The sequence below is a fragment of the Homarus americanus genome, unplaced genomic scaffold (genome assembly GCF_018991925.1).
Source record: "Homarus americanus isolate GMGI-L3 unplaced genomic scaffold, GMGI_Hamer_2.0 scaffold59495, whole genome shotgun sequence".
NCBI lineage: Eukaryota > Metazoa > Arthropoda > Malacostraca > Decapoda > Nephropidae > Homarus > Homarus americanus.
In genome coordinates, this window is record NW_024732415.1 from 164,295 (window position 1) to 191,718 (window position 27,424).

Below are 27,424 nucleotides of genomic sequence, written 5' to 3' on the forward strand. Positions count from 1 at the left end.
TCACATGTCTTAATTTATTTTGAACATGACATACAGACAAGTTTTCGCTCTATCCTGTAGAGCTTAAGTGAACCAGAACACGTCTTAGTGATACATTATTCCCAAGAGGCATTTTTTAGTAAATATTTCCTTAACTGCAACATTCGAAATATTAAAACAGAGTCAGAATAACATCATATTGACTATATGACGTCATCTTCCTCACCTCTAAGGAAAATGCAATCCTTTAGAAAATTATTTTATACAGTTCATGATTTATAAACTTAAATAAAAAGTAACTTCCTTACAAATAGAGTCGTAAGTTTACTGTGGCTGGCTTATAGTAAGTGTAAATAATATTATAAGCTAGTGACAAGTGTGAGTTATATCTACAGTCACACAATGCTGGGAGTACACAGTCGCATGTACAAGTTAACACAGAGTAGGAGTGAACACTTGAGTGGATGAATGTCTAGCTCAGAGTAAGGTAAAAGAGAGGGAAGGAAATTGTGTCAAGAGAGAACCTGAGTGGTCATTTAACAAGAACAACACCACTCACACAACCATACTCCACCACACACCAACAGTGGCTAGGTGGAGATGATGTGCTGGAGGTATGGTGTGAACGCTAGAGTAAGGAAAGGTTGGAGTGGCAACTCTGGGCTCTCAAGTTACACTGTTGTAAGAAAACTAATGAGAATTCTCCGGTAATGTCTTTGGTATTGAAACAAAATCTGAATCATATAAATCAGCTATGTCTCAACTGTGTATGCACACCATTGTCTAAGTCGTTCAAATTTTCGTTTCCTGTAATGGGTTGAGAGATAAGTAATGAAGAGGGACCCTGTTAAATATCTATACGTTATTCATGTACTTTTAATGTCTTCCTCACACCTCCACCCAGACTAGCTTATACCTAATGACCACGTGACAGTCAGCTTTTGTTTGTCCCTTTGTTGATGTTCATCGATCTGGCATTTCCAGATAAATTACATCAAACACAAGAGCTTGGTCGATAACTACCGCTTGTGAGGTGGAGTAAATATGTCTGAATTCAGTTGTGTGGTTGGGTCACCTGTATGCTTCACCCCAAAGTCCCACGAGAACCAACAAATATCTTCTTCAACGAAAGTTTGAACGACGTACAAACTGTAAGAAAGTAGAATAGATTCAAAAGAAAGTAGAAATAAGTTCATAAAGAATGAAAGACTGGAGGACAAGTTACATATAAGAAGTGAAAGTATTGCTGTGAGAACTAACTATCGCATGTTAAATCTGGAGTTTCTTAACTGTAATACTGGTACTGCTACTATTTCTACAACAATGCCATGTGAACAGAGCTTGCAGACTGTGATGTGGACCCCAGCTGGGTATTTTGAGCCAACGTGTATGAGACAATTTGCTCTATTCAAAATATTTAAATTCTTGACCTTAAAAAAATTCACAGGAGATTGACAAAGAAAGCATTAGTTACAATCAACAAAAAATATATAATATGTACATTTTTTAGTGCGGCGACCAAAATGATAAGACACTATTACAACAACTGTGTGCAGGTGACGCGAGGGAAGGGGGCAGGTGACAGTAAACACGCAAACAGATAAACAAGCTTCTGTCAGTGTTTTAACCCAGCTTCTTGATCCCTTTTGTTCATCTCTTGGTTCTAACAGTCCTCTCGGCGCCCAAAGGCTCTCCGGGGTGTCTCAGAGGGTATTGCAAGGCATCAAAGGTGCCTCAGTGGACATCACAAGGCATCAATGGAGTCTCAGAGGACATTGCAAGGCATCAAGGAGACCCCAAGTCGTACCAAAGAGTCTTATAAATGTTAAAAGGTTTCTAAAGATATATACAGATGCACAAAGAAGTCTGAAGGAATCCTAGACGCTAAGTCCTCTACGAGCACAAAGCAAAGTTACATTCATCAGTATAAGACGGACTCGAGCAGGTTAGGTTCCAGATCCTCAAAGATTCATTGGTTAAATTTCTCTTCCATAGCTTGGGGAACAAGAGAACTTATCTGATAACGGTAGAGGCTTAGGGCAATTTCGACGCCATTTTGATATCGATTTTATACCTTAACTTACTTGAGTTATCAGATATGTTCTACCGTCTCCTGTTGAGGAAAATTTAGACATAAGATCCCCTGAGAACCAGATCTTGGTGATCTATATAAGGCTGTTATCATATATACGTACGTTAATACACTTAGTTGTTGTTCAGGTATACATTATACAATTATATATGGCAAATGTTTACCTAGCACAGGTATACATTGCATATGTATACAATCCTAATATGTACATAACAGAGTTATACATATCTTATGTATATATACTTAAAATATACATAACACAGGTATACATAGCATAGGTATACGAACCTAAAATATACGTGGCACACGTATACATTGCACATCTATATATTACATTGGTATACCTACCATTTGCATACACCATAGAGGTGTACACAGCACAGATATACATCATAATTATACATAACGTAAGTAGTGTTACAAAAACTGGTCATATGGCAGACAATGGCCAGGGTGTCATTGGGCGCACGAGAAGTCAGGTTACCGTTAGGCGAAGAGGGTGCCGTTGGCTGCATGAAAGGTCGGGTTACCGCCAGGTGAAGCGAGTGTCGTCAGGCGCACGTAGAGTTACAGCCAGGCGAAGGTTTGTTCTTGAGCACCAGCTGAAGTACACACACGCATACACCCATACTATTGGACGCTAGGCGGGTCCTAGTGAGCTGTAGGGGATTGGACACACAGATATTAGGAAGTTATCGAAATAGGCGTGATGATTAATTAAACATTAAAAAAACTATTGAAACATCACTAAAATTAATTAAACACTACATAAACAAAGAAAAGAATACTTTAACTCAACAATACTAATAATGAGTTAATCAAACACTACTGAAAGAGTCAAACAAACAAAATCAAACTTAGCGCTAATGTACTTACATAAACAAAAATAAAAGATAACGAAAGAAAAAAGAAAAGAAAAAAGACATACTTAAAATAAACACAATGTAACTAAGCTTATCTTTAAAATAATGCAGATAACAAGTATATTTTGCTGATGAATGGAGTGTATAGTTAATATAGGTATGGTGCGGTCAGCTGTTGATATCTAAGGCTATTGATGGTGCGGTCAGCTGTTGATATCTAAGGCTATTGATGGTGCAGTCAGCTGTTGATATCTAAGGCTATTGATGGTGCGGTTCAACTGTTGATATCTAAGGCTATTGATGGTGCAGTCAGCTGTTGATATCGAAGGCTATTGATGGTGCGGTCAGCCGTTGACATTTGATGGTGCGGTCAGCTGTTGATATTTAACATGGTGCGTCATACAGTATACCAGGACTGAGTATAACTCCTACCTGAGCTCGCTGGCCAGTGTTCCATCGTAGCCACAAGACACATAAGCATCCTCAAGTACTATAACCAAACGCACCGCATCAACAGTTGAGAAAATTTATATGTGAATAAATACTGTAATATGCTTGAGCTTCAAACCTGTAACTAGAGAAATATAAATGGAGTATCATATGAAAAACTATTCTACTGTCAATACTATTCCTGTGTTTTGGGGGACATTTTACACTCTAACGTATGAGCTTTCGGTCACTTCATTGGATGTATCACTTAGACTTGAAATGAAGCTCGCACTTCTGGACTTGTTGTGACCAGCCTTCAAGTTCAACCTGTTGAGTGAGGTTTTGGTTGAGGAGTTAAGATTTGGAGGAGGGAGGGCAGTTAAGAAGGAGGTCGGTGAGGAGGGATATTGGAGGATTACGGTAGCAACAGTCTCCCCCGATCCCACTTGTGGTTGGTTCTCTACTGAGATTAATTGCGTGTCTGAGGCTTTTGCTGTTATTTGCTGCAGGGATCCAGTGTGTTGTGTAAAGTAACTACTGTATGAACTACGCTCAGGCAAGTTAACTGCGCGGGCCTCGAGGCTGTGAGTAAAGTCACCCGTTAAATCTGTTGCTTCGCTTAATGCATTAGAAGCTGGTATGATGGGTGGTGTGACTCTATGGGGTGTGGTAGAACCTAACGCTTGACGAGGGAAGTGTCGTTTCACATTTTGTAGCTGCCATAGTAAGTTGGGGCCGTATTGGTGGAAGGCATCAACACCTGAAGGGAGACTAAACCTGGGTACTGGGAATTCAGTGAAGCTCTCCACTGTGTCGTCATCATCATCAACAGTAATTGTCGTTATCGGAATGATGTGTTCAGAGAGGTCATTTGTATCACCGCGTTCAGTAGATTGTATTAGGGTAGGGGGTGAGGGCCTGTTGATGACAAAGTTACTGATTCTCCAGCCACTATCACCAAAGTCGTTGGTAAGTGTGTCGTGTGGGAGGCTGCTGGGAGTGACAGCAAAACTACTTGTTACTTCATTAGATCTTACAAAACTGGGCGGAAGATTTACCACAAAATTATCGCCAGGAAAGTTATCTAGTCTAGGATCTCTAAACTCTCCGGATACTTTATCATCCCCACCGCCAAAAGTGTTGCTGCTGATGCTACCACCACTACCGCTGTTGACGAAAGTAAAAAGTGAATTTTCAGGACCGGTGGACTCATTTGATGTGTCAGGGAAGGTTGTCTGTGCAGGATTGAATGTGGGAGGGACAGGAGGGTTGGTGACTGTGGTGGCTGGCCAGTAGGAGGTAGATGGAGGTCGAATAGGGCTTGGGGCAGGTGGAAGGGGTAGATCAGGTCTTGTGGAAGATGGAGTTGTGAAATCGTCTGTTATAATCCAGAAAGGTGTATTAGTAGAAGGTGGAGGGTTTGTGTATATGTTGGTCGGGGGCGCTGGTTGTGGCCTGATTGTGGTGGTAGGGACATATATGGGTGGAAGAGGTGTGGGTGGGAGTGGTCTAGGAGGGAGAGGTGTGGGTGGGTGTGGGAGAGGTGTGGGTGGGTGTGGGAGAGGTGTGGGTGGGTATGGTCTAGGTGGGAGAGGTGTGGGTGGGAGTGGGAGAGGTGTGGGTGGGAGTGGTCCAGGCGTGGGTTGGAGTGGGAGAGGCGTAGAGACCCCTAAACCTCCATGATGCACCACACAGGGAGTTGGACTTCCGTGATAGTGCCAATAAGGTTTAGAGGACAACACGGGCCTAGCAGTACCATAAGAGTGAGGTTTAGGTTTAATAGTGGTAGTGTAGGTGTGGGAGACCCAATCATGAGTGGGGTGAGGAACATATTCATTGCTGTTGCCTGGTCGCCCGTGTCCTGGCCAAGGCCTAGGAGGGTCGTACACTATGGCTGGGGGACAATGAATTACGTGGCACTTGGGGGTCACTGACACCACCACGGGCCTCGAAGTCTGGTAGGGCGCACCTGTAGGGGGAACGGCGTAGCTGGAGGTAGGTACTGGTGGTGGATGGTGAGGCACGGGGGCTGGGTGGTGAGGCACGGAGGGGACGCCATATCCAGTGTCGACTAGGACGATATCTTCAGGTTTTGGGGCACCGTATGGGATGTGGCCCGTGGGGGGAGCACCGTAACTGGTCGGGGGAGGGCCATAGGTTGCCTTGGGGGGAGGGCCGTAGCTGGCCTTGGGAGGAGGACCGTAACTGGCCTTGGGAGGAGGACCGTAACTGGCCTTGGGAGGAGGACCGTAACTGGCCTTGGGAGGAGGCCTTGGGAGGAGGACCGTAGCTGGCCTTGGGAGGAGGACCGTAGCTGGCCTTGGGAGGAGGACCGTAGCTGGCCTTGGGAGGAGGACCGTAACTTTGCACTGTGGAAACAAAAGAGAAAAATAATTAATCAGACTGTACTTAATGACTGCAGACTTTATAGCTATATCAGTTTATAAGGCAGGGTACTACAGACTCACTGAGTGTTATACCTGGCACCACGTAGACGGGGTAGCCGCCCTTGCTGCCGCCCTTGTTGCCGCCCTTGTTGCCCTTACTGGTGAAGGACTTAAACTTGTCCTGCAGGTCACCGATGAACTTGTCTTTCATGGCATCAAAACTTCCTTTCATTTTGTCAAAACCTCCTTTCATTGAGTCATAGCCTCCTTTCATAACATCATAGCCGCTCTTGATTTTATCCTTGATTCCCTTCAGTGCGTAATCCTTGGCTTTGATGATCGAGCCTAAGCCAAATGAACCTTTGCCCTGGGGAAAAAATATTTATCTTACGTTAAGTGAGTTTTGATGATGATGAAAATAATAAGAAAATAAAAATAAATAAATAATAATAATAATAATAATAATAATAATAATAATAATAATAATAATAATAATAATAATAATAACCAAATGTGACAACACTAAAGATGAAACAGATGTAAACAAAACTAGTCATTTATATTTACCTTCCCTTTGCCTTTGCCATAGCTGGGTCGGGGTGCGTAGTGCATGATAACAGGGGGTGGACCATAATGGGCTGTTGGAGGAGGTCCGTAGGTTGCTTTTGGCGGCCCGTAGGTTGCTTTTGGCGGTCCGTAGCTTGGTGAAGGTGGAGGGCCGTAGCTTGGTGAAGGTGGAGGGCCGTAGCTTGGTGAAGGTGGAGGGCCGTAGCTTGGTGAAGGTGGAGGGCCGTAGCTTGGTGAGGGTGGATGGCCATAGCCAGTGGAAGGAGGTGGATGGTCAGCCAAGGCGAGGCCAGCCAGAGCGACCAAAAGCATTACGTACACCTGTTCAAAAAACAAACAAGACAATGTAAATAATGAACTTAGGTCACAGCGGTACTCCCTCCATCTGGTGACTATTGTATTGATTATTTACAAAAGTTCTGAAGCGAATTTTAATCGCCAAGTGTTAGCCGAACCCAAAGCAGCTTGTCCTGATGGGCGGAAATGCATTAACTCCATCTTGATCAGTTCCTTTGGGTCAGGCTAATATTCGACGATCAAAACTCACTTCAGGACTTTTGTAAATAATGAATATAAAACCCTGTATACCGTATATTGCCAAATGGATTAATAAATAAGTTAGTTAAAGTTTCGAGAACAATATTATGGAGTCTGAAGTTATGAAATACAACCTAAGTTGATTTAGGACCGAGTTTTCCTTGTCCTATTGAAGTCACGGCCACCACACCAAATGATCAAGGTACTTTATAGCAATTTATATTCAGTTAATAAAAAAAAATAGTTTTGTGTTCCACAATTTATTTATTCAGATGAGTTTAAATTCTGGTATTTTATTTTTAAGGATTTCCAATGGGAGTCTCAGCCAGGAGAGCAATTATTGTGTGGTGGTCAGGGTAAAGTATCCACCGAACATCCCCCTTCACTAAACACCACAGTACCACAGCATCAGAGGCTCTCCTAGTCCCTTCTGCTCATTCCGTATTCAGTCCGCAGCACATAGCACTTTCTAGTCCCCCTTTGGAATGTGGATAAATTCTCTCCCTCTCTCTTTCCAAGTTAAGATGTTTGTCTTTTCTTTAAGCCTAATCGCCCTTTTGTCTGTCTTTCTCTTCATCATCACCACCACCATCACCATCACCATCATCACTACCATCATCATCGTCACCACCAATACCATCAGTCCATCACCACCACTATACTACCATCACCATTATCGTCATCACCAACTACCATCAGTCCATCACCACCACTATACTACAAATACCATCATCATCATCACCAACATCATCGTCACTACCACCATCTCCACCACCATCATCATCACCACCACTACCATCAGTCCATCACCATCACTATACTACCATCATCAACACCACTACCATCACCACCACCACCATCAGAGTGCCTGCATCAATATCACCATTAACACTTTAAGGGGTCATCACCTCTCTACCACAGTTAAGGGCGTTTGACCCCTAGAGGTCATCACTAAACATTTCCTCCTTTCTCGACGGGCAGGGGGTGGTGAGGGTGGCGCAGGGGCTGGTGTGGGTGGCGCAGGGGCTGGTGGTTGGGCGTTGTGTATGGGTGTATGGGAAGGGTTTGGATGCATGGGAGAGGTGTGAGCAGGTGGGATCTCCGTGAGACAGCTCGATACATTTCCACACCTACAATTAAAGGAGAAATTAACAAACCAACTTAATAAATTCATCTTTGTGTTATAAAAGGTGAATCCATTACGTAAAAAATTTAACAAACATTACTCTGAGAATGATGGGAGTTGTATTAGTTGGCGCATGGGGCAGACTGCTCCAAAACCAGGGTTCACAGTTAACAATATCACGTTCCGACCCTCGTATTCTACTATTTCCTGTTGACGAGCGGCCCTCTGGATGATTCAGGGAAACTATCTGTATTGTTGACGATCAAACAGGAAGGCAGGTAAAGTTCCGGGTCATATAAGGAAGGTCACGGAGGGAGGCGGGGAACTTTTACAACAACAAGTGATGATGAGAAAGTGAAACATTTTTTATAGGAGTGAACATGAGGATGTTTTTATAGAGAATGAAAAATATTATATATATGGCTGGAGAAAACGTAAATAATGGAAGGAAAACCAGACATAAAAGAAGCAAAACGAAAATCAGTAAAATCAATTATCTACTGTATGTGTGTGTGTGTGTGTGTGTGTGTGTGTGTGTGTGTGTGTGTGTCGGGAAGATGAAGAGCACAGGAGAAAGTTGAGGTGAAAGTTTAGACACAGAAGTACCCAACTCCTGCTCCTTAAAACTAATAAACGCTTCCCTTAAAACTATTAAATGATTCCCTCAAAACCATTAAACGCTTCCCTTAAAACTATTAAACGCTTCCCTTTAAATTAAAACACTTCCCTTTAAATTAAAACACTTCCCTTAAAACTATTAAAAGCTTCCCTAAAAACTATTAAACGCTTCCCTTAAAACTATTAAACGCTTCCCTTTAAATTAAAACACTTCCCTTAAAACTATTAGGAGTGAATAAATTCCTAAACCGAGAAAAGTTTTGTGAAACACTTAATAATTATTGACAGGTTAAGAATATTCTAATTTTCTGGAAGTTTTGACCAAATTTTGTCTTATTCTTCTTTTGTTTTAACTTAGTAGCTCGTGTGTGGTGTAATGAAGATGCTGGTGGTACAATGGCAGTGAACTTGCTTCTTACAAATAAGTCCCGGGTTCGAGCCTGCGGTGGATATGGGGAGGTATGGTCGGTACTGAACTCTCCCAGGCGCCGAGGTGTTCCCCTGTGCTAACACTAGACTGGGGGACGACAAACACTGGAGGCTTTAAACAACACACCACCTTTCTTCCCCCAACAAAGGGATAGGTTAAATATTTACTCCGTTTCACCGAAGACGTTAGGTTAGGTTAGTAGTGATGATATATAAAATTTCATAATACTGATAAATGAACTTTTGACATGACGAGTTTAGAAGCGAGATAACAGTGTAGTGATGCGTCAGTACAAGACTCGCTGGAAGGCTGTGTCATCACTACTCCCGGTCAACAGGTTCTTGCCTCTCTGACTGGATATTCATGTTTAGTAAAAACCCGTTAGAAGTGTCTGTGATCGCTCAAACAAGATATCACACACACATATACACACACACATATACACACACACCGCCATAAGATTGAGCCATGCGTCTATGGGATTAACTCAGGATTTCAAAGTAATTATTATTATGTATACATCAGCAAGAATTTTATATAAGGAGTACAAATCATAATCAATATGGGATTTTAGGAGAGAAAACAAAAAAGAGGTGATGGCAGAAAGCAAAATCAACCAGTTAAGCAGGAATTTGTGATTGTAAACAAAATATTGAATGAAGTTATACGCTACGTCATGCTTGCAGTCAGGCAGGTAAGGAGGCAGGCACACTTCCCACTCGTTGTTGCAGTGTTGAAGGATCAGCTGAGAGCTCAACGACCTGACCTTCCCGTGTTGTAGATAAAAACACTTAGCAACAAGGCTCATTCCACACACCAGACAGCCCTTGCCCTTTACCAGGTGGTTTTACGATGATATGTGGAAGATAACAACTGGTAAAGAGGGTGTTTTGTGCTCTGATTGAGGGAGGGGAAAATGGCAAAGGGAAGGAGAGAAAGGGAGGGGCGTCGAGAAGGAGTGGGAGATAGGGTCAAAGAGTATGACAGGATTTTTATCAAGTATTTAGTTGGACACCGTGAGTGAGTGAATGTAGATGCTCTGCTTTTTAAGGAACTGACCTAAACACAAAAACCTCTCTAGGCTGGTGACAGAATGCTATCTGGGTCCGTGATGGTGGTAGTAGTGGTGGCGGGTGATAGTAATGGTGGTAGTAGTTGGTTGGTGGTAGTCGTGGTTGATGGTGGTATTAGTGGTGGTGTGGGTGATGGTAATGGTGGTAGTAGTGGTTGGTGGTGGTGGTAGTGATGATAAAGGTGAAAAAATGCACAAGGAAGGACTGATGGGTAGTGGTGGTGATGTGTGGTGGTATGAGAGGGCAAAGAACTACTACCTCCTCCCCTCTCCTTCTTCACCCTCCTCCTGCCCTCCCACCACATGACCCCCCCAATCTCCAGTACTTTACGGACCCTTACAGACTTTCTCGTGGATTGAGGCGTAGTTGATGAATATGAAATCAGCAACTACTGGCCTTATACCACTGTGATGTACCCTGTGGTGTACCCCCTACTACTGTGGTGTACCCTTACTACTGTGATGTGCCCCTTACTACTGTGATGTACTTGCCACTACTGTGGTGTACCCCCTTACTACTGTGATGTACACTTACTACTGTGTAAGTGCCCCCCCCTCACTACTGTGATGTACCTTACTACTGTGGTGTACCCCGCCTACTGTGATGTACCCTTACTACTGTGGTGTACTGTGATACTGTGATGCTTGCCTGCTGTGGTGTGCCCCCTTACTGCCCCTTACTACTGTGATGTACCCCTTACTACTGTGGTGTACCCCTTACTACTGTGTGTACCCCCTTACTACTGTGATGTACCCCCTACTACTGTGATGTACCCCCTTACTACTGTGATGCCCCCTTACTACTGTGATGTACCTTACCATGGTGTGCCCCTTACTGCTGTGATGCTTGCCCACATACTGCTGTGGGGTGTGCCCCCTTACTACTGTGGTGTACTGCTGTGTGGTGTACCCCCTTACTGCTGTGGTGTGCCCCCTTACTGCTGTGATGTACCCTTACTGTGATGTACCCCCTTACTACTGTGATGTGCCCCCTTACTACTGTGATGTGCCCACCTTACTACTGTGGTGTACCCTTACTGCAACTGTGGCCCCCCTTACCACTGTGGTGTGCCCCCTTACTACTGTGATGCCCCCTTACTACTGTGTGTGCCCCCTTGCCTGCTGTGGTGTGCCCCCCTTACTACTGTGTGTGCCCCTTACTACTGTGATGTGCCCCCACTACTGTGGTGTACTTACTACTGTGGTGTGCCCCCTACTACTACCCATGATGTGCCCCCTTACTACTGTGATGTGCCCTTACTTGCCCCTTATGTGCCCCCTTACTGCTGTGTGTGTACTACTGTGGTGTGCCCCTTACTGCTGTGACTACTGTGATGTGCCCCCTTTACTACTGCAGTGTGCCCCTTGCTACTGTGGTGTGCCCTTACTGCTGGTGTGCCTTGCTACTGTAGGTGCCCCCCCTTACTACTGTGATGTACCCCTTACTATGTGGTGTACTACTGTGGTGTACCTGTAGTGTACCCCTTACTACTGTGATGCCCCTTACTGCCCCCTTACTGTGGGTGTACTGCTGTTACTACTGTGATGTACTTGTACTACTGTGGGTGCCCCCTCACTACTGTGGTGGCCCCTGTGATGTGCCCCTACTACTGTGATGTACCCCTTACTACTGTGGTGCCCCCTTACTACCTTACTACTGTGATGTACTTAGACACTACTGTGGTGTGCCCCTTACTACTGTGGTGTGCCCTTACTGTGTGATGTACCCTTACTGTAGTGTGCCCCCTTACTACTGTAGTGTGCCCACACACTACTGTGGTGTACCCCCCCTTACTACTGTGGTGTGCCCCTTACTGCTGTGGTGTGCCTTACTGCTGAGTGTGCCCGCCTGCTGTGGTGCCACTGCTGTGGTGCTGCCTTACTACTGTGGGTGTACTTGCCTTACTACTGTGATGTATGTGCCCCCCTTACTACTGTGGTGTGCCCCCTTACTGTGGTGTGCCCCTTACTACTGTGATGTACCCCCTTACTACTGTGACTGCTGCGTGTGCCCACACCACTGTGTACCCTTACTACTTGCCCCCTACCACTGTGTGTGCTTACTTACTACTGTGGGGTGCCCCACTGCTGTGTGTACCCCTTACTACTGTGGTGTGCCCCTTACTGCTGTGGGTGTGCCCCTTGCTGCTGTGAGTGTGCCCCTTACTACTGTGGTGCCCCTTACTTTCTTACTGCCTGTGAGTGCCCCTTACTGCTGTGATGTGCCCTTACTGCTATGTGCCCCTGCCCTGTGGTGTGCCCCTTACTACTGTGGTCTTGCCTTACTACTGTGGGTGTGCCCCTTACTACTGTAGGTACCCCCTTACCTGGTGTGCCTTACTACTGTGGTGTACTGTGGTGTGCCCCTTACTACTGTGATGTATACTACTGTGGTGTACCTTACTACTGTGATGTACTGCTGTGGTGCCCCCCCACACTGCTGTGTGCCCTTACTACTGTGTACTGGTGTGCCCCCTTTTCTGTAGTTGTACTACTGTGTGTGTACTGCTGTGGTGTGCCCCTTACTACTGCTGTGGGGTGCCCCTTGCTGTGATGTACTGCCTTAGAGGTGCCTTACTACTGTGACTGTGGTGTGCCCCCTTACCTGTGGTGTACCCCACTTACTACTGTGATGTACCCCTTACCACTGTGATGTGCCTTACTGGTGTGCCCCTTACTACTGTGTGCCCCCCTTACCACTGTGATGCCCCTTACTACTGTGGTGTGCCCCTTACTACTGTGGTGTGCCCACGCTACTGCTGTGGTGTGCCCCTTACTGCTGTGGTGTGTGCCCCTTACTGCTGTGGTGTGCCCCTTACTGCTGTGTTTTGTACTGCTGTGGTGTGTACCCCCTTACTGCATGGTGTGTGCCTTACTGTGGTGTGCCCCCTTTACTGCTGTGGTGGCACCTTACTGTGGTGTGCCCTTACTGCTGAGGTGCCCCTTACTACTGTGATGTGCCCCCTTACCCCTTACCACTGTGACCACTGTACTACTGTGTGTACCCTTACTACTGTGGTGTGCCCCCTTACTGTGATGTGATGCTGCCCTTACTACTGTGGTGTGCCCCTTACTGTGGGCACCCCTTGCCTTACTGTATGCCCATGCCCTTACCTGTAGTGTGCCCTTACTACTGTGCCTTACCTGCTGGTGTGTACTGTGGTGCCTGCTTACTACTGTGGTGCCCTTACTGCTGTGGTTGTACTTACTACTGTGGTGTGCCCCTTACTACTGTGATGTGCCCCTTACTGTGGTGCACATACTGTGTGCTACCTTACTACTGTGATGTGCCCACCACTGTGTACCACTACTGTGGTGTACCCCACTACTGTTGCCCTACTGTGTGTACCCCTTACTACTGTGATGCACTGCCTTACTACTGAGTGTGCCTTACTACTGTGTGTACCCCTTACTACTGTGGTGTGCCCCCCTTACTACTGTGGTGTGCCCCTTACTACTGCTTCCTTACTAGTGTGCCCCTTACTACTGTACCTACTGTGGTACCACTGTGAGGTACACATATGTGCACCCCATACTACTGTTGTGATGTTGCCCTTTTTACTGTGAGTGCCTGTGTACCCCCTTACCACTGTGATGGTGTGTGCTACCCCTTACTACTGTGATGTACCCCTTACTACTGTGTTCTGCCTTACTACTGTGTGCACCCACCTGTGTACCCCTTACTACTGTACTACTGTGGTGCCCCTTACTACTGTGGTGTACCTTACTACTGTACTACTGTGTGTACCCACCTGTGATGTACCCCTGTGGTACTTACATGGTGCCCCCTTACTACTGGTGTACCCCCTTACTACCCCTTACTACTGTGATGTGCCCCCTTACCACTGTGGTGTACCCTTACTAGTGGTGTGCCCCTTACTACTGTGTGATGTACTGTACACCCTGCACCACTGTGGTGTACCCTTACTACTGTGCCACTGTGGCCCCTTTACTACTGTGATGCCTTTATGTACCCACTTACTGTGTATCCCTTACGCCCCACTACTGTGGTGTACCCCCTTTCGCTATGCGCCCTCACTACACCTACACCACACCGTCACCACATCTATACCACACTTATACCACACCTACACCATACCCTCACCTACACCACACCTGTACCACACCCTCTCCACACCTATACCACACCCTTACCAAACCTTCCAACAATATCAGATACGTCAATATTTGCAACTGGAAAGACATCAATCTAATATCAATTTCTTTTATGTTGCAAGGAAATGTATTTATGGAAACGTCAGTGGACTGCAACATTGGGCAACAGACGCTCAATGAAAAGCAACATTCGCCAACATTTCTTCATCTTACGACCATGATTTCAGATTCTAAAATATTTTTATTGTTAAATTTCTTCGTAACTGATGATGTAAAAATGTACCTAACTGGTAGACTTAAGTTAAAAGCTATAATTAACGCCAAGATTATACTGAATTTTGCCTTAACCCTTTGACGATGTTTTAACCCATTGACAACGATGTTTTAACCCTTTGACGATGGTGTTTAACCCTTTGATAACGATGATTTATCCTTTGACAACGATGTTTTAACCCTTTGACAACGATGTTTTAACCCTTTGACGATGGTGTTTAACCCTTTGATAACGATGATTTATCCTTTGACAACGATGTTTTAACCCTTTGACAACGATGTTTTAACCCTTTGACAACGATGTTTTAACCCTTTGACAACGATGTTATAACCCTTTGACAATTATGATTTAACCCTTTGATAAAGATGTTTTAACCCTTTGACAACGATGTTTTAACCCTTTGACAACGATGTTTTAACCCTTTGAGAACGATGTTTTAACCCTTTGAGAACGATGTTTTAACCATACGAAGACCATATTTTAGTTTAGGTTAGGGGGGAGAAGGATCGACCTGGTTCCCGTATGAGTTAGCCAGAAGGCGTGATGGAGGAGGGTCGGTGAGCCACATTCCTCCCGCGCCACAGACAGTGAAAGTTTAACCCAGTACCGAGGGTTTTTTGGGGTATTTCTTATGAGATTAAGTAACCGACACAGTTTATTCTCGTAGATACCGCCTACTGATACGGTATACTGAGGCTGTACAGTATATCCCCGTAGATACCGCCTACTGACACGGTATACTGAGGCTGTACAGTATATCCCCGTAGATACCGCCTACTGATACGGTATATTAGTACAAGTATATTTTGAGGTGTAAAGTTCAGATACAATATTTATTTAGATATACTGTATATGTGCATTTCTTACATGTTCACATACACACGCTTGTACACATGAATGCACATACATACACATACACGAGTGTTCATATAATACATACACAAAAATATATGATACATACAGAAGGTGTGTGTGTGTGTGTGTGTGTGTGTGTGTGTGTGTGTGTACCAGGTATGTAATTAACATAGGGAGGTACAGCATCACCCCCGTATTAGTGGATATTCACGCCCACTCTTATAACAAACGCCTCTATACCGCGGTGCCTTAAGGGTCATAATCCCCTCCTTTCTAGCCACTCAAAACTGCCAATGTTACTGTAAGTGTTAAAAATCTTCGTATGTTAATTTTTATCCCGTAACAGGAAATGTGAGAACGAATATAACAACCTTACTCAAGCTACGACCTGAAGACTCATTCCCAATGGCCCGTACGCTAAAATGTTCTTCCTTATTTAAAGATACGAGAATTGATCTATGTCTCTCTATCTCTCTCCCTCTCTCTCTCTCCCTCCTACGACACGAAGGTAATGGGCAAAATGGAGTCAAAATTCTCAATACACTTAAATACTCCCTCATATACCTCACTTATTGGAGGAAAATTGTCGTAACAGTTTTTTGATTCACCACGTTTATATAAATTACGTGATCCTCAGTTAGATAAGTTCTCATATGGGAGAAAGTTAACACACTAAGAATCAATCTTTGCGTCGGAGTTTTATTGAGTTAGATAAGACGACGAGAGTAAAAAAATAGTTCATTAACCTCTGGAGTTCTGCACGCGCGCTAATCACTACGCCAAGGGAAAGGTATTTCTAGACCTTGAATGGTGACGCAACACGGGAGGAATTGTTTGCGGAAAGACGCGCGCTTGTGTGTGTGTGTGTGTGTGTGTGTGTGTGTGTGTGTGTGTGTGTGTGTGTGTGTGTGTGTGTGTGTGTGTGTGTGTGTGTGTGAAAGTGCTAAGTGTGATAACTCTTTACGCTTACTTTTCTTAATAACGGAATGATAAACATATAATCGTCAACTATTACGACATCTTGTTCGTCCCGACGACAATTATGATACGTGATGGAGGAGGAAGATAAACAAGAGGAAGGGGGAGGAGTAAGATGAAAGGAGGAGGAAGAATATGGAAAAGAAAGGGGGGAGGAATAAGAAGAGGAGGAGAGGAAGATGAAGAAGAAGAGGAGTAGGAGAGGTCGGAGAGAAGAAGGAAGAGGAGAAGGTGAGTTAAAATTAATCAGGGTTCAGAGTGAGAGACAAACACACACGTTGACCGATTGCTTGATACTGTATAAGACTTCCATATTGCGGAATAATATCTCCATATAATCCATTAGACGGAGGTTTCACATTTAACGGACCCTCGATATAACGTATTCTCATCTCCATATACTATAGTCTGTTAAATAGACTTTCCATTGTATTAATATTATACGAGATAACTAGTCTGTTTATAGGTCCAGTATAGGGTCATCCTTCCTGGGTTAGGTTCGGTTAGGTTAGTACAGGAAAATACACGGTTATGTTCGATGGTGGGGTCAGCCTGGACAACACCCGCCTCTTCTATGACCCAACCGGGGCATCTTACCCAAGACACAATGGCGAGAGCCAAACATGTTACCGCTGTGTGTGTATGTATGTATGTATGTAAAGAGAGAGAGAGATTGCGTCAGGCTGCAAGATTAGTGTCACGTTCCCTGATTGGTGAATGCTGTAGTTGTTTTTAACCAATCAACGTATACCTGTGATTTATTACCTTCCCTTCTATTATGGAAATTTAATTAACTTTCCCTCTCGACTAAAATTTCTTAGTCATGGCGGTAAAGAAACAAGTAAATAAAGGAAAAGAGGGAGCCATATTATCATAGTTAATTTTTTTATCCATGAACACCGTATCTTAATTTACTCCCGTGAGTCAGCTATTTGATCACATCCCCCAGGAGGCAAGTGACCGCAGGACCGAACATTGTCCCGTCGCCTTTTTTTAACGTTATAAAAACTACAAGACGAATTTATTTAGTGTTTCTAACTTTTTTTTTACGTTGCGTTAATATTATCACTAAATTTCTTAATTATGAGGTTAAAAAACGTTACGTAACAGAAGGCAACTGAGGCGTATGTGAACGTGTGACGCCTTATCGTTGTTTACACTGACATCGTAGCCAAAGTTTTATGTGTTGGATTTCGGGTTTTTTCTCATCATTTTTGAGAAAGCGACGTGGAGTTAACTTTCGGTAAACATGAAAGTAAAAAAAATTAACATTAATGAAAGAAGATTCATTCACTCAGCGTTCTTGTTAATTCATCTTGGTGGTTCAAGACTTTCTAATGGCAGTATTCATCCCATAGCTCCCCAATTAAGATATTCGTTAACTTTACTCACTACCAAACCCATCATTTACAACAGCCAGTTAGAAACACAATTGAAGATGATGTTTCTTTGACTTCCTTAGTGAGGTGAAGAGCACTTTGATGAGCCTTTCCACCCCAACACTCCTCAACATTACACTTACACTGTGTGTGCATGTGTGTACGTGTGTCATGGCTGAGGCTAGGTTATGACAGTAAGTGGGAAAGAGAGAGATGTGGGGCATCAGTGGTGGGAGTGATGGTGGAGGTGGGCAGAACAATGGTGGTGGTGGTGGAGGGGCGTACGTGGTGTTGGCGCTAATGTTGGTTGTTTGAGGAAGAGAGGGAGAGAGAAAGGTAGCGAGCTGTCCGAGAGATGTTGAGACTTTCACATTTTCTGTCTACACTGATGGCACATATGGTCACCACGATGGTCCTCCAAGCACTTGTTGAAAACATGTAATCAAGGGACGTCGTAGGTGACGCCGGGTAAATAGTAACAAGAATACTAGACAGATCACAGCTCGGGGATCAAGACAGACGCTCCGGGAATTGCATAACCAAAGCAAAAACACTTTGGGTTTTAATATGTCATTAACAGGTAGAGGAGAAAGGCACAGGTACGTCAGACACACACATACGCCAGACGCAGGTACGTCAGACGAATATACGCCAGGCATTTAAGCCGAACTGGCGTATACAACACAAGTACACCAGTCACAGGTGCGCCAATGGCTCTAAGCACATGTTCGTCAGACGCAGGTGCGCCAGGCATGACCTGCCCCAGCCATTAATAACTGGGCCACGAGGAGCGACGTAACGGGATGAAAGTAGTGAAGCGGCAGCGGCCACTTGGTATGCTGGCGGACTGCTGCCCCGCCCCGCCCCGGGCTGTGGGACAAGGATGACCCACCAGTGGAAAGTCACCATCGTTGTGTCCTTCTGTAGTTAACTCTTAAGGCCACACCTTGACACCTACCTGGAGTACTGTTTATATATCCAGTTATAACGACCTACAAGAGACCTTGCAATAGCCTTAACTACTTCACTAGTTCTGTACATACCCTGTATAGGAGACGTCTCCCCCACGTAAGTACTTTCACCATTATCTAAAGCTATACAGTAGTTATAACAAGGTGCTACAGCTCCGTCTATACCTGTAGTTCTAAAATTATGTCAGTAGGTAAAAGTACCCGCGAGGAGACCTGCAATAGCTGTGAACCCGTCTGAGATTTATGCGTGTACACACACACACACACACACACACACACACACACGAGAGAGGACTCACTATAACTATTTATGCTAATATGCTATAGCTTTATATGAGTACATCTTCCACCAGGACATACAACCCAGTGACGTGAGTGTGGCGTCGATCATCAAGGTTGTATGGCGGCAAAACTTGAGATAAAAAGTCGGGTTTCTCTGGTGATGAGAGAGTAGCGGTTCTTCCCTATTGACAGGACAACCAACCCGAGCTGTAACACTATACATACTGTCTTAAACCTGTTCTCCTGACATCCTGGAGCTAACCTAACCTAAGCAATCATAACCTAACCTAACCAGAGAGAGAGAGAGAGAGAGAGAGAGAGAGAGAGAGAGAGAGAGAGAGAGAGAGCACGTTTCCAAGTAAAAGGGTGGTGCCAACTAACAGGATGTCCTCGACCCGTTTCTCCTCCGACAGGTCACTCACCGCCAGGAGATTGTCCCAGTATTATAAGTCCCTTTATTCTAGTATTACCAACTGCATTATTGAAGCTTTTGTGAGAAGAGAAACTGTCAAAGCTTAGTCACATGATATATTACAAAGCTTAATTATATTATTCTTGACCGCAAAATTAATATATTCTTAATATAATAATAGTTTATATACCTAATCCCTCTAACATGTAAACAAAACGATATCTTTTTAGAGAGAGAAAAAATTCAGTTTTAGCCATTAAAGTTATGATGACGTCAGCTAACGTAAGACTATCGTGCTGCAGCCAAAACAAGATAAAAGCTACACTGAGAGAAAGTGAGATACCCAACACGCTATATTTTCCTATATCAAAACTGGTTTAGCCTTGTAGAGAGAGGCGATGGTGGTGGTTACAGTAGTAGTGGTGATGGTTGTAGAGGTGGTGATGGTGGTAATGGCTGGTGGTTGTGGTGATGATTGTGATGGTAGTGCTTGTGGTGGTGGTATAATCCAATAGAAGAGAGAGAGAGAGAGAGAGAGAGAGAGAGAGAGAGAGAGAGAGAGAGAGAGAGAGAGATGATGATAAAGGGGAGAAAAAAATGATGAAATAATAATGGATGGGTGGATGGATGGACATACATGCTAAATGAATATAAATCCCCACAAAACAGCAAAGGAAGTGAAAAGAAACGGCAAAAAGGGAAGAGGAATAATTGTCGACACTTGCAACACCAAGACTCAGTTAAGAAACAACATGTGCAATACACGGAGGCCAAAACAGGATGCAATATGACGTTAATGATAATCGGATATTCGGGAAAGGCCGGAACTAAAGGGAGACTTGCATCATCCGGACTGTGTGTGTTGTGGCGACACCTAATGTAATAATTCATAGTGTTTCATCTTGGTTTGTTTATGGAAGGGAGGGATGCAAACCTAACTTATTGCTTACCTACGTTAATTGCCTTTATATACACGTGAATATATTTCTCTTTCCCTATCAGTTATCAGAAAAATAAAAAGTGAGCATCGCAATAGATGGAATAACAGTCAAATATTCAAATGAGTCTCGTAATCAGAGGAAGTAATAATAAAATAAACAAATGGGCATCGCAATATGAGAAAAACAAGTGAACATTGGGTACGCTTGATCGTATCTCTTCGGGTCACATGAAACTCTGGGTCCGAGTTTCCAAAGGTCCGTACCATAATTTTCTACCCGGATTTTAGGATACGAAACATTATTATAATCTACTTGAGTTACGATCTTATTATTGTAATTTTAACACGCTTTCCCTTTATCAAAATGCCACTTTAGGGACATAGTTAAGAGATCTTGTTTATATGAATATTGAAATACTGACGACTAATTTGCTTTCTCATACCTAAAGTTAACTTACGAGTCCTTAAGAATATCATAGTTGTAGCTTAAGTGAACTACCTCGATATGTTATTACCTTTTTAATTTAGGGGAAAATTTCTTACTAATCTTTGAGAATCTAACTTTGTCATAACTTAAGTGAGGCAGATCGATACGTTCTCACATCTCTAGCTGAGGAGTGGGGGTTTAAACTAAGTACTCCTGGTGGACTCTAGTTGTAGATTAAATAGGCCTTCTGGACTCGTATATTTGTTATGTTGACCACAGGCATGTATTATCAAACACTGTGGTTCATTATGATGATCGTCTCTCTCTCTCTCTCTCTCTCTCTCTCTCTCTCTCTCTCTCTCTCTCTCTCTTTCTCTCTCTCGGGGTCGCTTTGCACTTTCTTTCCCTTAGTTGTAATTATCACAAGACAAGGTGGTAGTGTATGGTGAAAGTTGATGTGTCCACTGAAACATGATGCTGCTTCGTTATCGTCTCCAGTGTGTGTGTGTGTGTGTGTGTGTGTGTGTGTAATTGCGTTTCTATATGTGATATCTGTATTTGCATGTTTGTGTGTGTGTCTGTGTGCATATGTAGGTCACAGACAGCCTCCTTAACAGACAGGACAGGAAGTAAAGTGTATTCAATCGCAGATATATCTCAACCTATTTGCAGGGGCTAATTTATTGTGCACTTCCATGTATGTAAAGTTTATACTGTGGGCGTCTTATACATAAGAGCAAGGTAAGTAGTGCCATTGACCTATTAGAGGGAAAAACAACACCGGCAGGAGCACTGAACAACGTCTGGCGTTCCTCTCATATGGAAATTATACCAGAAAAATGTCCCCCATCTCCAGGGAGTTCGATTTCCAGTCGCAGGGGAAAGGTGATATTAAATCTTACTGATGATGGTTAATAAAAACAAAACCTTCCTTGTTGGCAACACTCACACTCGTCGCATCCTGTTCATTCATGAAGGAAAAAAAGGTCATGAATCAGCATTCGTATGTGATGGAAGACACGACGTAATTCTTATAATTCACGGTCATCATCACACTATGAGGATGATTAATGGTGATGACAGTAGTGTTACCTGGATGGTGACTACAAGAGGTTCCCTATCCTGACTGAGCGTCTGTCTTTCAGTACAAGTTGATGATGTGACATTAAACGAGAAACTGGTCTCGAGGGATATTTGAATACTGTTATCTTATAACATCTGTATGTTTACATGCGCTGTACCTGTACTTAAACCTGTATCTTCACCTATAAATGATACATTATCTTTGTACTTTAACCTGTATCTGTCCCTGTTAAGTTAGGATCAATGAGCACAAGGGATGATATTGGTTTAGTTCCGGTCTGTTACGTTACTTCAGCTACTTCCTGATCCGGCTACTGTCGCTTCCCTTGGATACCACTGGTTGTACTGTAGAGAGGCGTCCTAAATTTCTCCATTGAATGACATACGATACCCTCTACGCCTGTCGTTCTTAAGAGAGAGGCGAGGAAGAAGGTTTGTTAACTGAACGATACCTACTGACACACAACGTCTCCTGAACTATCGTCAAGATTCTATATTGAACGAGACACGAACTCTGCTATAGCCGTGTAGTGGTAAGAAGACGAACATTTTCATTATTGAACGATACAAAGCGGCACATTATCAACAGCCCCCCCCCCCCAGGCTAATAGGGTTCCCTAATGCCTTAATGAACAACGCCTATCACATTGGTCGTTCTTGTGGGTAGGAGGCGAAAGTTTCTATGTTGAATGACACATGACGCGGATGTTCAGATGGTGAAGGAGTTGAAGGGGTAAAGGTGTTATCTTACGGTGGTACCTTGTCAGTGTAAGACATCACCCCCCCTCTTCCTCCTCTCTCTGTGGCATCATGGAGTACAAGGAGAGGGTGTGAGAGAGAGGCACAGAGAGGAGGGAAGAGTTAACATGCTGAGCCCGTCCGTCTGTACCAGAACTAACAGGTCACAGGCCCAACTAGCCTTTATCCCAAACCGTTAATAATTATCCACAAACTTAATATAGAAAACGTATTGAGAGCGAATATAAACCCAAGAAAGTACGAAGGGGAAAGTATCTACAGCAATAAGCAAAAGTAGGCATTAGGAACGAAGTAGAGAAAGTATAGTTAATGAGAGGATATGACAAATATTGACGATTTCGGAGGGGGAAGTAAATACAGTAAGTGAAAGTTGAAAGGGGGTATTGACATAGTATTTGAGTTGTGGGTGGCGGTAATGTGTACCCCGGCCTACTCTCTCTTCGTCTTTCTAGCAGTCCCCCCCCCCTCTCTCTCTCTCTCTGTGGCTCCCTCTCTCTCTCTCTCTGTGGCTCCCTCTCTCTCCATATTTCTAGTTCGCTCTCTCTCTTTCTCTTTGACCTTTCGTTCACCCCTCCTTCCACACCCGCACGTACTCCCACTTTTCCGTGATCCCACCGTGACCCTCCTGAGTGACCTCTGACATCCCCCACCCACGCCCCGAGCAGACATTGTCAGAGGGGAGCAGGTGGTAGAGTGGTACCGTTCTTGCCTCGCAAGCAAGATGTCACGGGCTCGATTCCCGGGCCGGCGGAAGTTGTTTGGACACTCTTCCTAGTCCCCTTCGTTCCTGTTCACCTAGCAGCAAAGTAGGTACCTGCTGTAAGTCGAAAGTTGCGAATTCGTATTCAGGGACAAGTTATTGGAGCTTCCAATAACTTGCTTAGACATAAACAATTGACTCTTCACGCTTCTGTGCCCTCTACTCTTCAGGCTTCTACGTCCTCGACTCTTCAGGCTTCTACGCCCTTAACTCATGAGACACAAGGCAAGCATGAACTTAGCATGCTTCCCTGTTGGACGCTGTAAACGCTTCTGCGCTTCACCTTACACAAGGATGTAGGGGGGTGCCCAATAAATGAAAAAAAAATGGACATCGTCAGGGCGCGGGAGTGGATCATTACAACCTAACCTAACCTAAACTCAACCTCTTGGGTAGGGATGTTAAGATAATCGAATCTTCCCTCAATTGTTTCAAATAAATAGTGACGCTGTGGTAGTGACTGGTGACGCTGTGGTAGTGACTGGTGACGCTGTGGTAGTGACTGGTGAGTAGTGACTGGTGACGCTGTGGTAGTGACTGGTGACGCTGTGGTAGTGACAGTTGACGCTGTGGTAGTGACTGGTGAGTAGTGACTGGTGACGCTGTGGTAGTGACAGTTGACGCTGTGGTAGTGACTGGTGAGTAGTGACTGGTGACGCTGTGGTAGTGACTGGTGACGCTGTGGTAGTGACTGGTGACGCTGTGGTAGTGACAGTTAACGCTGTGGTAGTGACAGTTGATGATGTGGTAGTGACTCGTGACGCTGTGACACTGACTGGTGACGTTGTGACGCTGACTGATGATGGTGTGACACTGACTGATGATGGTGTGACACTGACTCGTGACGCTGTGACACTGACTGGTGACGTTGTGACGCTGACTGATGATGGTGTGACACTGACTGGTGACGCTGTGACACTGGCTTATGATGGTGTGACACTGACTGGTGATGGTGTGACACTGACTGGTGACGTTATGACACTGACTGGTGACGCTGTGACACTGAATGATGATGGTGTGACACTGACTGGTGACGCTGTGACACTGACTGGTGACGTTGTGACACTGACTGATGATGGTGTGACACTGACTGGTGACGCTGTGACGCTGACTGGTGACGGTGTGACACTGACTGGTGATGGTGTGAAACTGACTGGTGGCGCTGTGACACTGACTGGTGACGCCATTGATGCTATGACACACCCTCGTAATGGTGATACCATTTCGGCTGTAACAGTTCTTGCGGGTGACACTGCCTGAAGCCTCTGTGATTCTGTGACACTGTTTAGTTGCTTGGTGACTTGGTGACGGTGACGATGTGACACTACTCTGGTGACACTGGCGCTATGACACTGCCTGGTGACGATGTAATACTTCCTGGTGACGCTGTTACACTGATGTTGTGACACTGTCTGGCACTAACAGAAATTTCGGCTGCATTTTATTCAGATGCTTTGTCTTTACCACCACCAGGCACTGTCACTAGCACCAGGCACTGTCACTAGCACCAGGCGCTGTCACTAGCACCAGGCACTGTCGCTAGCACCAGGCACTGTCACTAGCACCAGGTACTGTCACTAGCACCAGGCGCTGTCACTAGCACCAGGCACTGTCACTAGCACCAGGCACTGTCACTAGCACCAAGCACTGTCACTAGCACCAGGCACTGTGTCACTGGCACCAGGCTGTCACCAGCACCAGGCGCTGTCACTAGCACCAGGCACTGTCACTGGCACCAGGCACTGTCACTAGCACCAGGCGCTGTCACTGGCACCAGGCACTGTCACTGTCGGCACCAGGCGCACTGTGTCACCAGGCAAGCACCAGGCACTGTCACTACCAGGCACTGTCACTGGCACCAGGCGCTCACTGGCACCAGGCGCTGTCACTAGCAGGGCACTGCCACTGGCACCAGGCGCTGTCACCATAGCACCAGGCACTGCCGCTGTCACTAGCACACCAGGCACTGTCACTAGGCACCAGGCACCAGGCGCTGTCACTAGCACCAGGCACTGTCACTAGCACCAGGCACTGTCACTAGCACCAGGCGCTGTCACTAGCACCAAGCACTGTCACTAGCACCAGGCGCTGTCACTAGCACCAGGCACTGTCACTAGCACCAAGCACTGTCACTAGCACCAGGCACTACTAAACGCGTTAAAAATACAAAGCATATCTCGCATGGTCCTGTTCCGTCTTGTTTCAGAACGTCACTGTGTCGTGCATAATTCACTTGTAAAACACACTTGAGAGATTTCAACAAGTAAGTAAGTAGTAATCCACTAAGGAGACTTAAACTAGTGCTTAAGTAATAATCCAACGATGGAAATAAAGTAGATTTTAAGTCATCCACTTCGCCTGTGACACTCGCTGCTTTGATGCCCTACCTTCATGGTGCCAGAGAGGGGCCGTCCTGCTGGCTCAGAGGCTACACGGTAAATGCACACTTTTTGCCCTTAATTTTCCTTTTATACCACCTCTGGCTCTGCCTTTCAAATATGCAAATTAACTCGGTCTAACCATTTAATTCAGGGATCTCCGACAAGATGTGGAAGTGGGCTAGGATCCCGGATCTTCGAAAGAGCCAATAGCAAAGTGGCACTCAGGAGAGCCAATGAAGAGGCGGAGGCACTCGCTTGCCCCGCCCACAAACCCTCCGCTGATTGGTCCGGGAGAGCTAGATCCTTATTCTGATGTAAACATGAGGGTGGAGGATTCTGTCTCTGCTGAGTGAATTTTTTTTTTTGTTACGTCTACATAGTCGTCGAGTCTCTAGCTTACAAATAGTTATCATTTTATGCATCTTAAACAATATATGGGCTAATATTAGTCTGTTTAATAATCAAAAGGGAGGATTTAGACCACAATGTATCTGTTTTACGGAGAAGAAAGATGCCTTGATATCCCAGGTCGGGTGAAGACATGAGGTGTGTGCGTGTTTGGGTCGTCTTAGGTCCCACTCACTCACTCGCTCACTCTCTCTCATACACTCACACACACACACGCACGCACGCACGCACGCACACACACACACACACACTCTCCCTCCCTCCCTCTCTCTCTCTCTATCCAGGGCCACGACCGACGCTGTGAATGAAAGAGAAGCCTACCACTCTCTCTACAAGAATGCCACCACCACCATCACCACCACAGCTACTGTGCCTCGGGCAAATAGTATCTGGCTGAGGCCTACCCAGCTAGACCTAAGAACACCTCGCCTCCTGCCACACTTACACACCATACCTCATGTACTACCACACTTACACTCCACACATCATGCCCTGTTGGCTAAACAGGGAGTGCTACGGTATCGAACCAGAGACCCAAGGACGGGAGGCGAGTACAACTAGCCGATACAGTCTTAATATAAATATATATTCATGTACAGGCAACTATTAAATCCGTTCGCCTACCCCTCTGAAACACGAACCCCAAAATTCAGACTCATGAATCCGAAGAATTTATGGACAGAATAATAATGCATCAGTCTACTACTTCGGTTTCACGAGTCTGAATCTCGGGATTCGTGGTTCAGGAGGAGAAGCGAACTGACTTTAGTAATCGACTGTACATAAACACGGTTATTTTATCAAGTTACATACCTCTTAACAATATACATATAATAACACATACCTATATACCTACATATGAACCAAACATTCCAGACTTAAAGAGTTGAGAGAAATTATCCTAAATCATCTGTAGGTTATTTTTAGTAGTTTCTCCCGAGGCGTGAGGAGCATAGCCTAGCGCAGCCACCTGTCTCTGGTACAGCGTTCAGTCCCTGTGTTACTGTACAGTATATTCCTGTGTTTTGCTGTGTTGATCAGTCCATGTGGAGAGGACTACAGGTCCCAGGCATCAGTAAACAACAGTAGCAGTCAATAAAATACTAGTGTTATTCTTACGGAATGTATCAGTAAGTTAGAGGCAGAGAGAGAGAGAGAGAGAGAGAGAGAGGAACATTTTACAGACGTCTTGATTGCTTGCTGTAGAAGTCCGTTCCAGTATAATACAAACCGGGATAATATTATGTCCGCAAACTTTTATTCCATGTTGACAATCCTTGTTTGAAAGAGAGAGAAAAT

The 27,424-nt window shown here is 44.8% G+C and overlaps 1 protein-coding gene across 1 annotated transcript; it reads right to left on the reverse strand.

Moving 5' to 3' along the window:
* LOC121868517 (pro-resilin-like) lies at nucleotides 1–25,822 on the reverse strand. Its single transcript, XM_042369187.1, has 5 exons — nucleotides 25,724–25,822; nucleotides 6,318–6,638; nucleotides 5,844–6,117; nucleotides 5,333–5,732; nucleotides 1–2,730 (listed from the first exon to the last, which is right to left on the reverse strand). Exons 1-4 carry the CDS (start codon nucleotides 25,727–25,729, stop codon nucleotides 5,449–5,451), a joined length of 885 nt encoding a protein of 294 aa, XP_042225121.1. The 5' UTR covers nucleotides 25,730–25,822; the 3' UTR covers nucleotides 1–2,730; nucleotides 5,333–5,448.
* Nucleotides 25,823–27,424: the final 1,602 nt, after the last annotated feature.

What these genes read in the sequence shown, in the direction of transcription:
- LOC121868517 (XM_042369187.1), bottom strand. An exon ending in ATGGCAAAGGCAAAGGGAAG is followed by an intron (nt 6,118 to 6,317) that starts GTAAATATAAAT and finishes TTTTTTCCCCAG; the next exon opens with GGCAAAGGTTCATTTGGCTT. An exon ending in CCCCGTCTACGTGGTGCCAG is followed by an intron (nt 5,733 to 5,843) that starts GTATAACACTCA and finishes TTGTTTCCACAG; the next exon opens with TGCAAAGTTACGGTCCTCCT.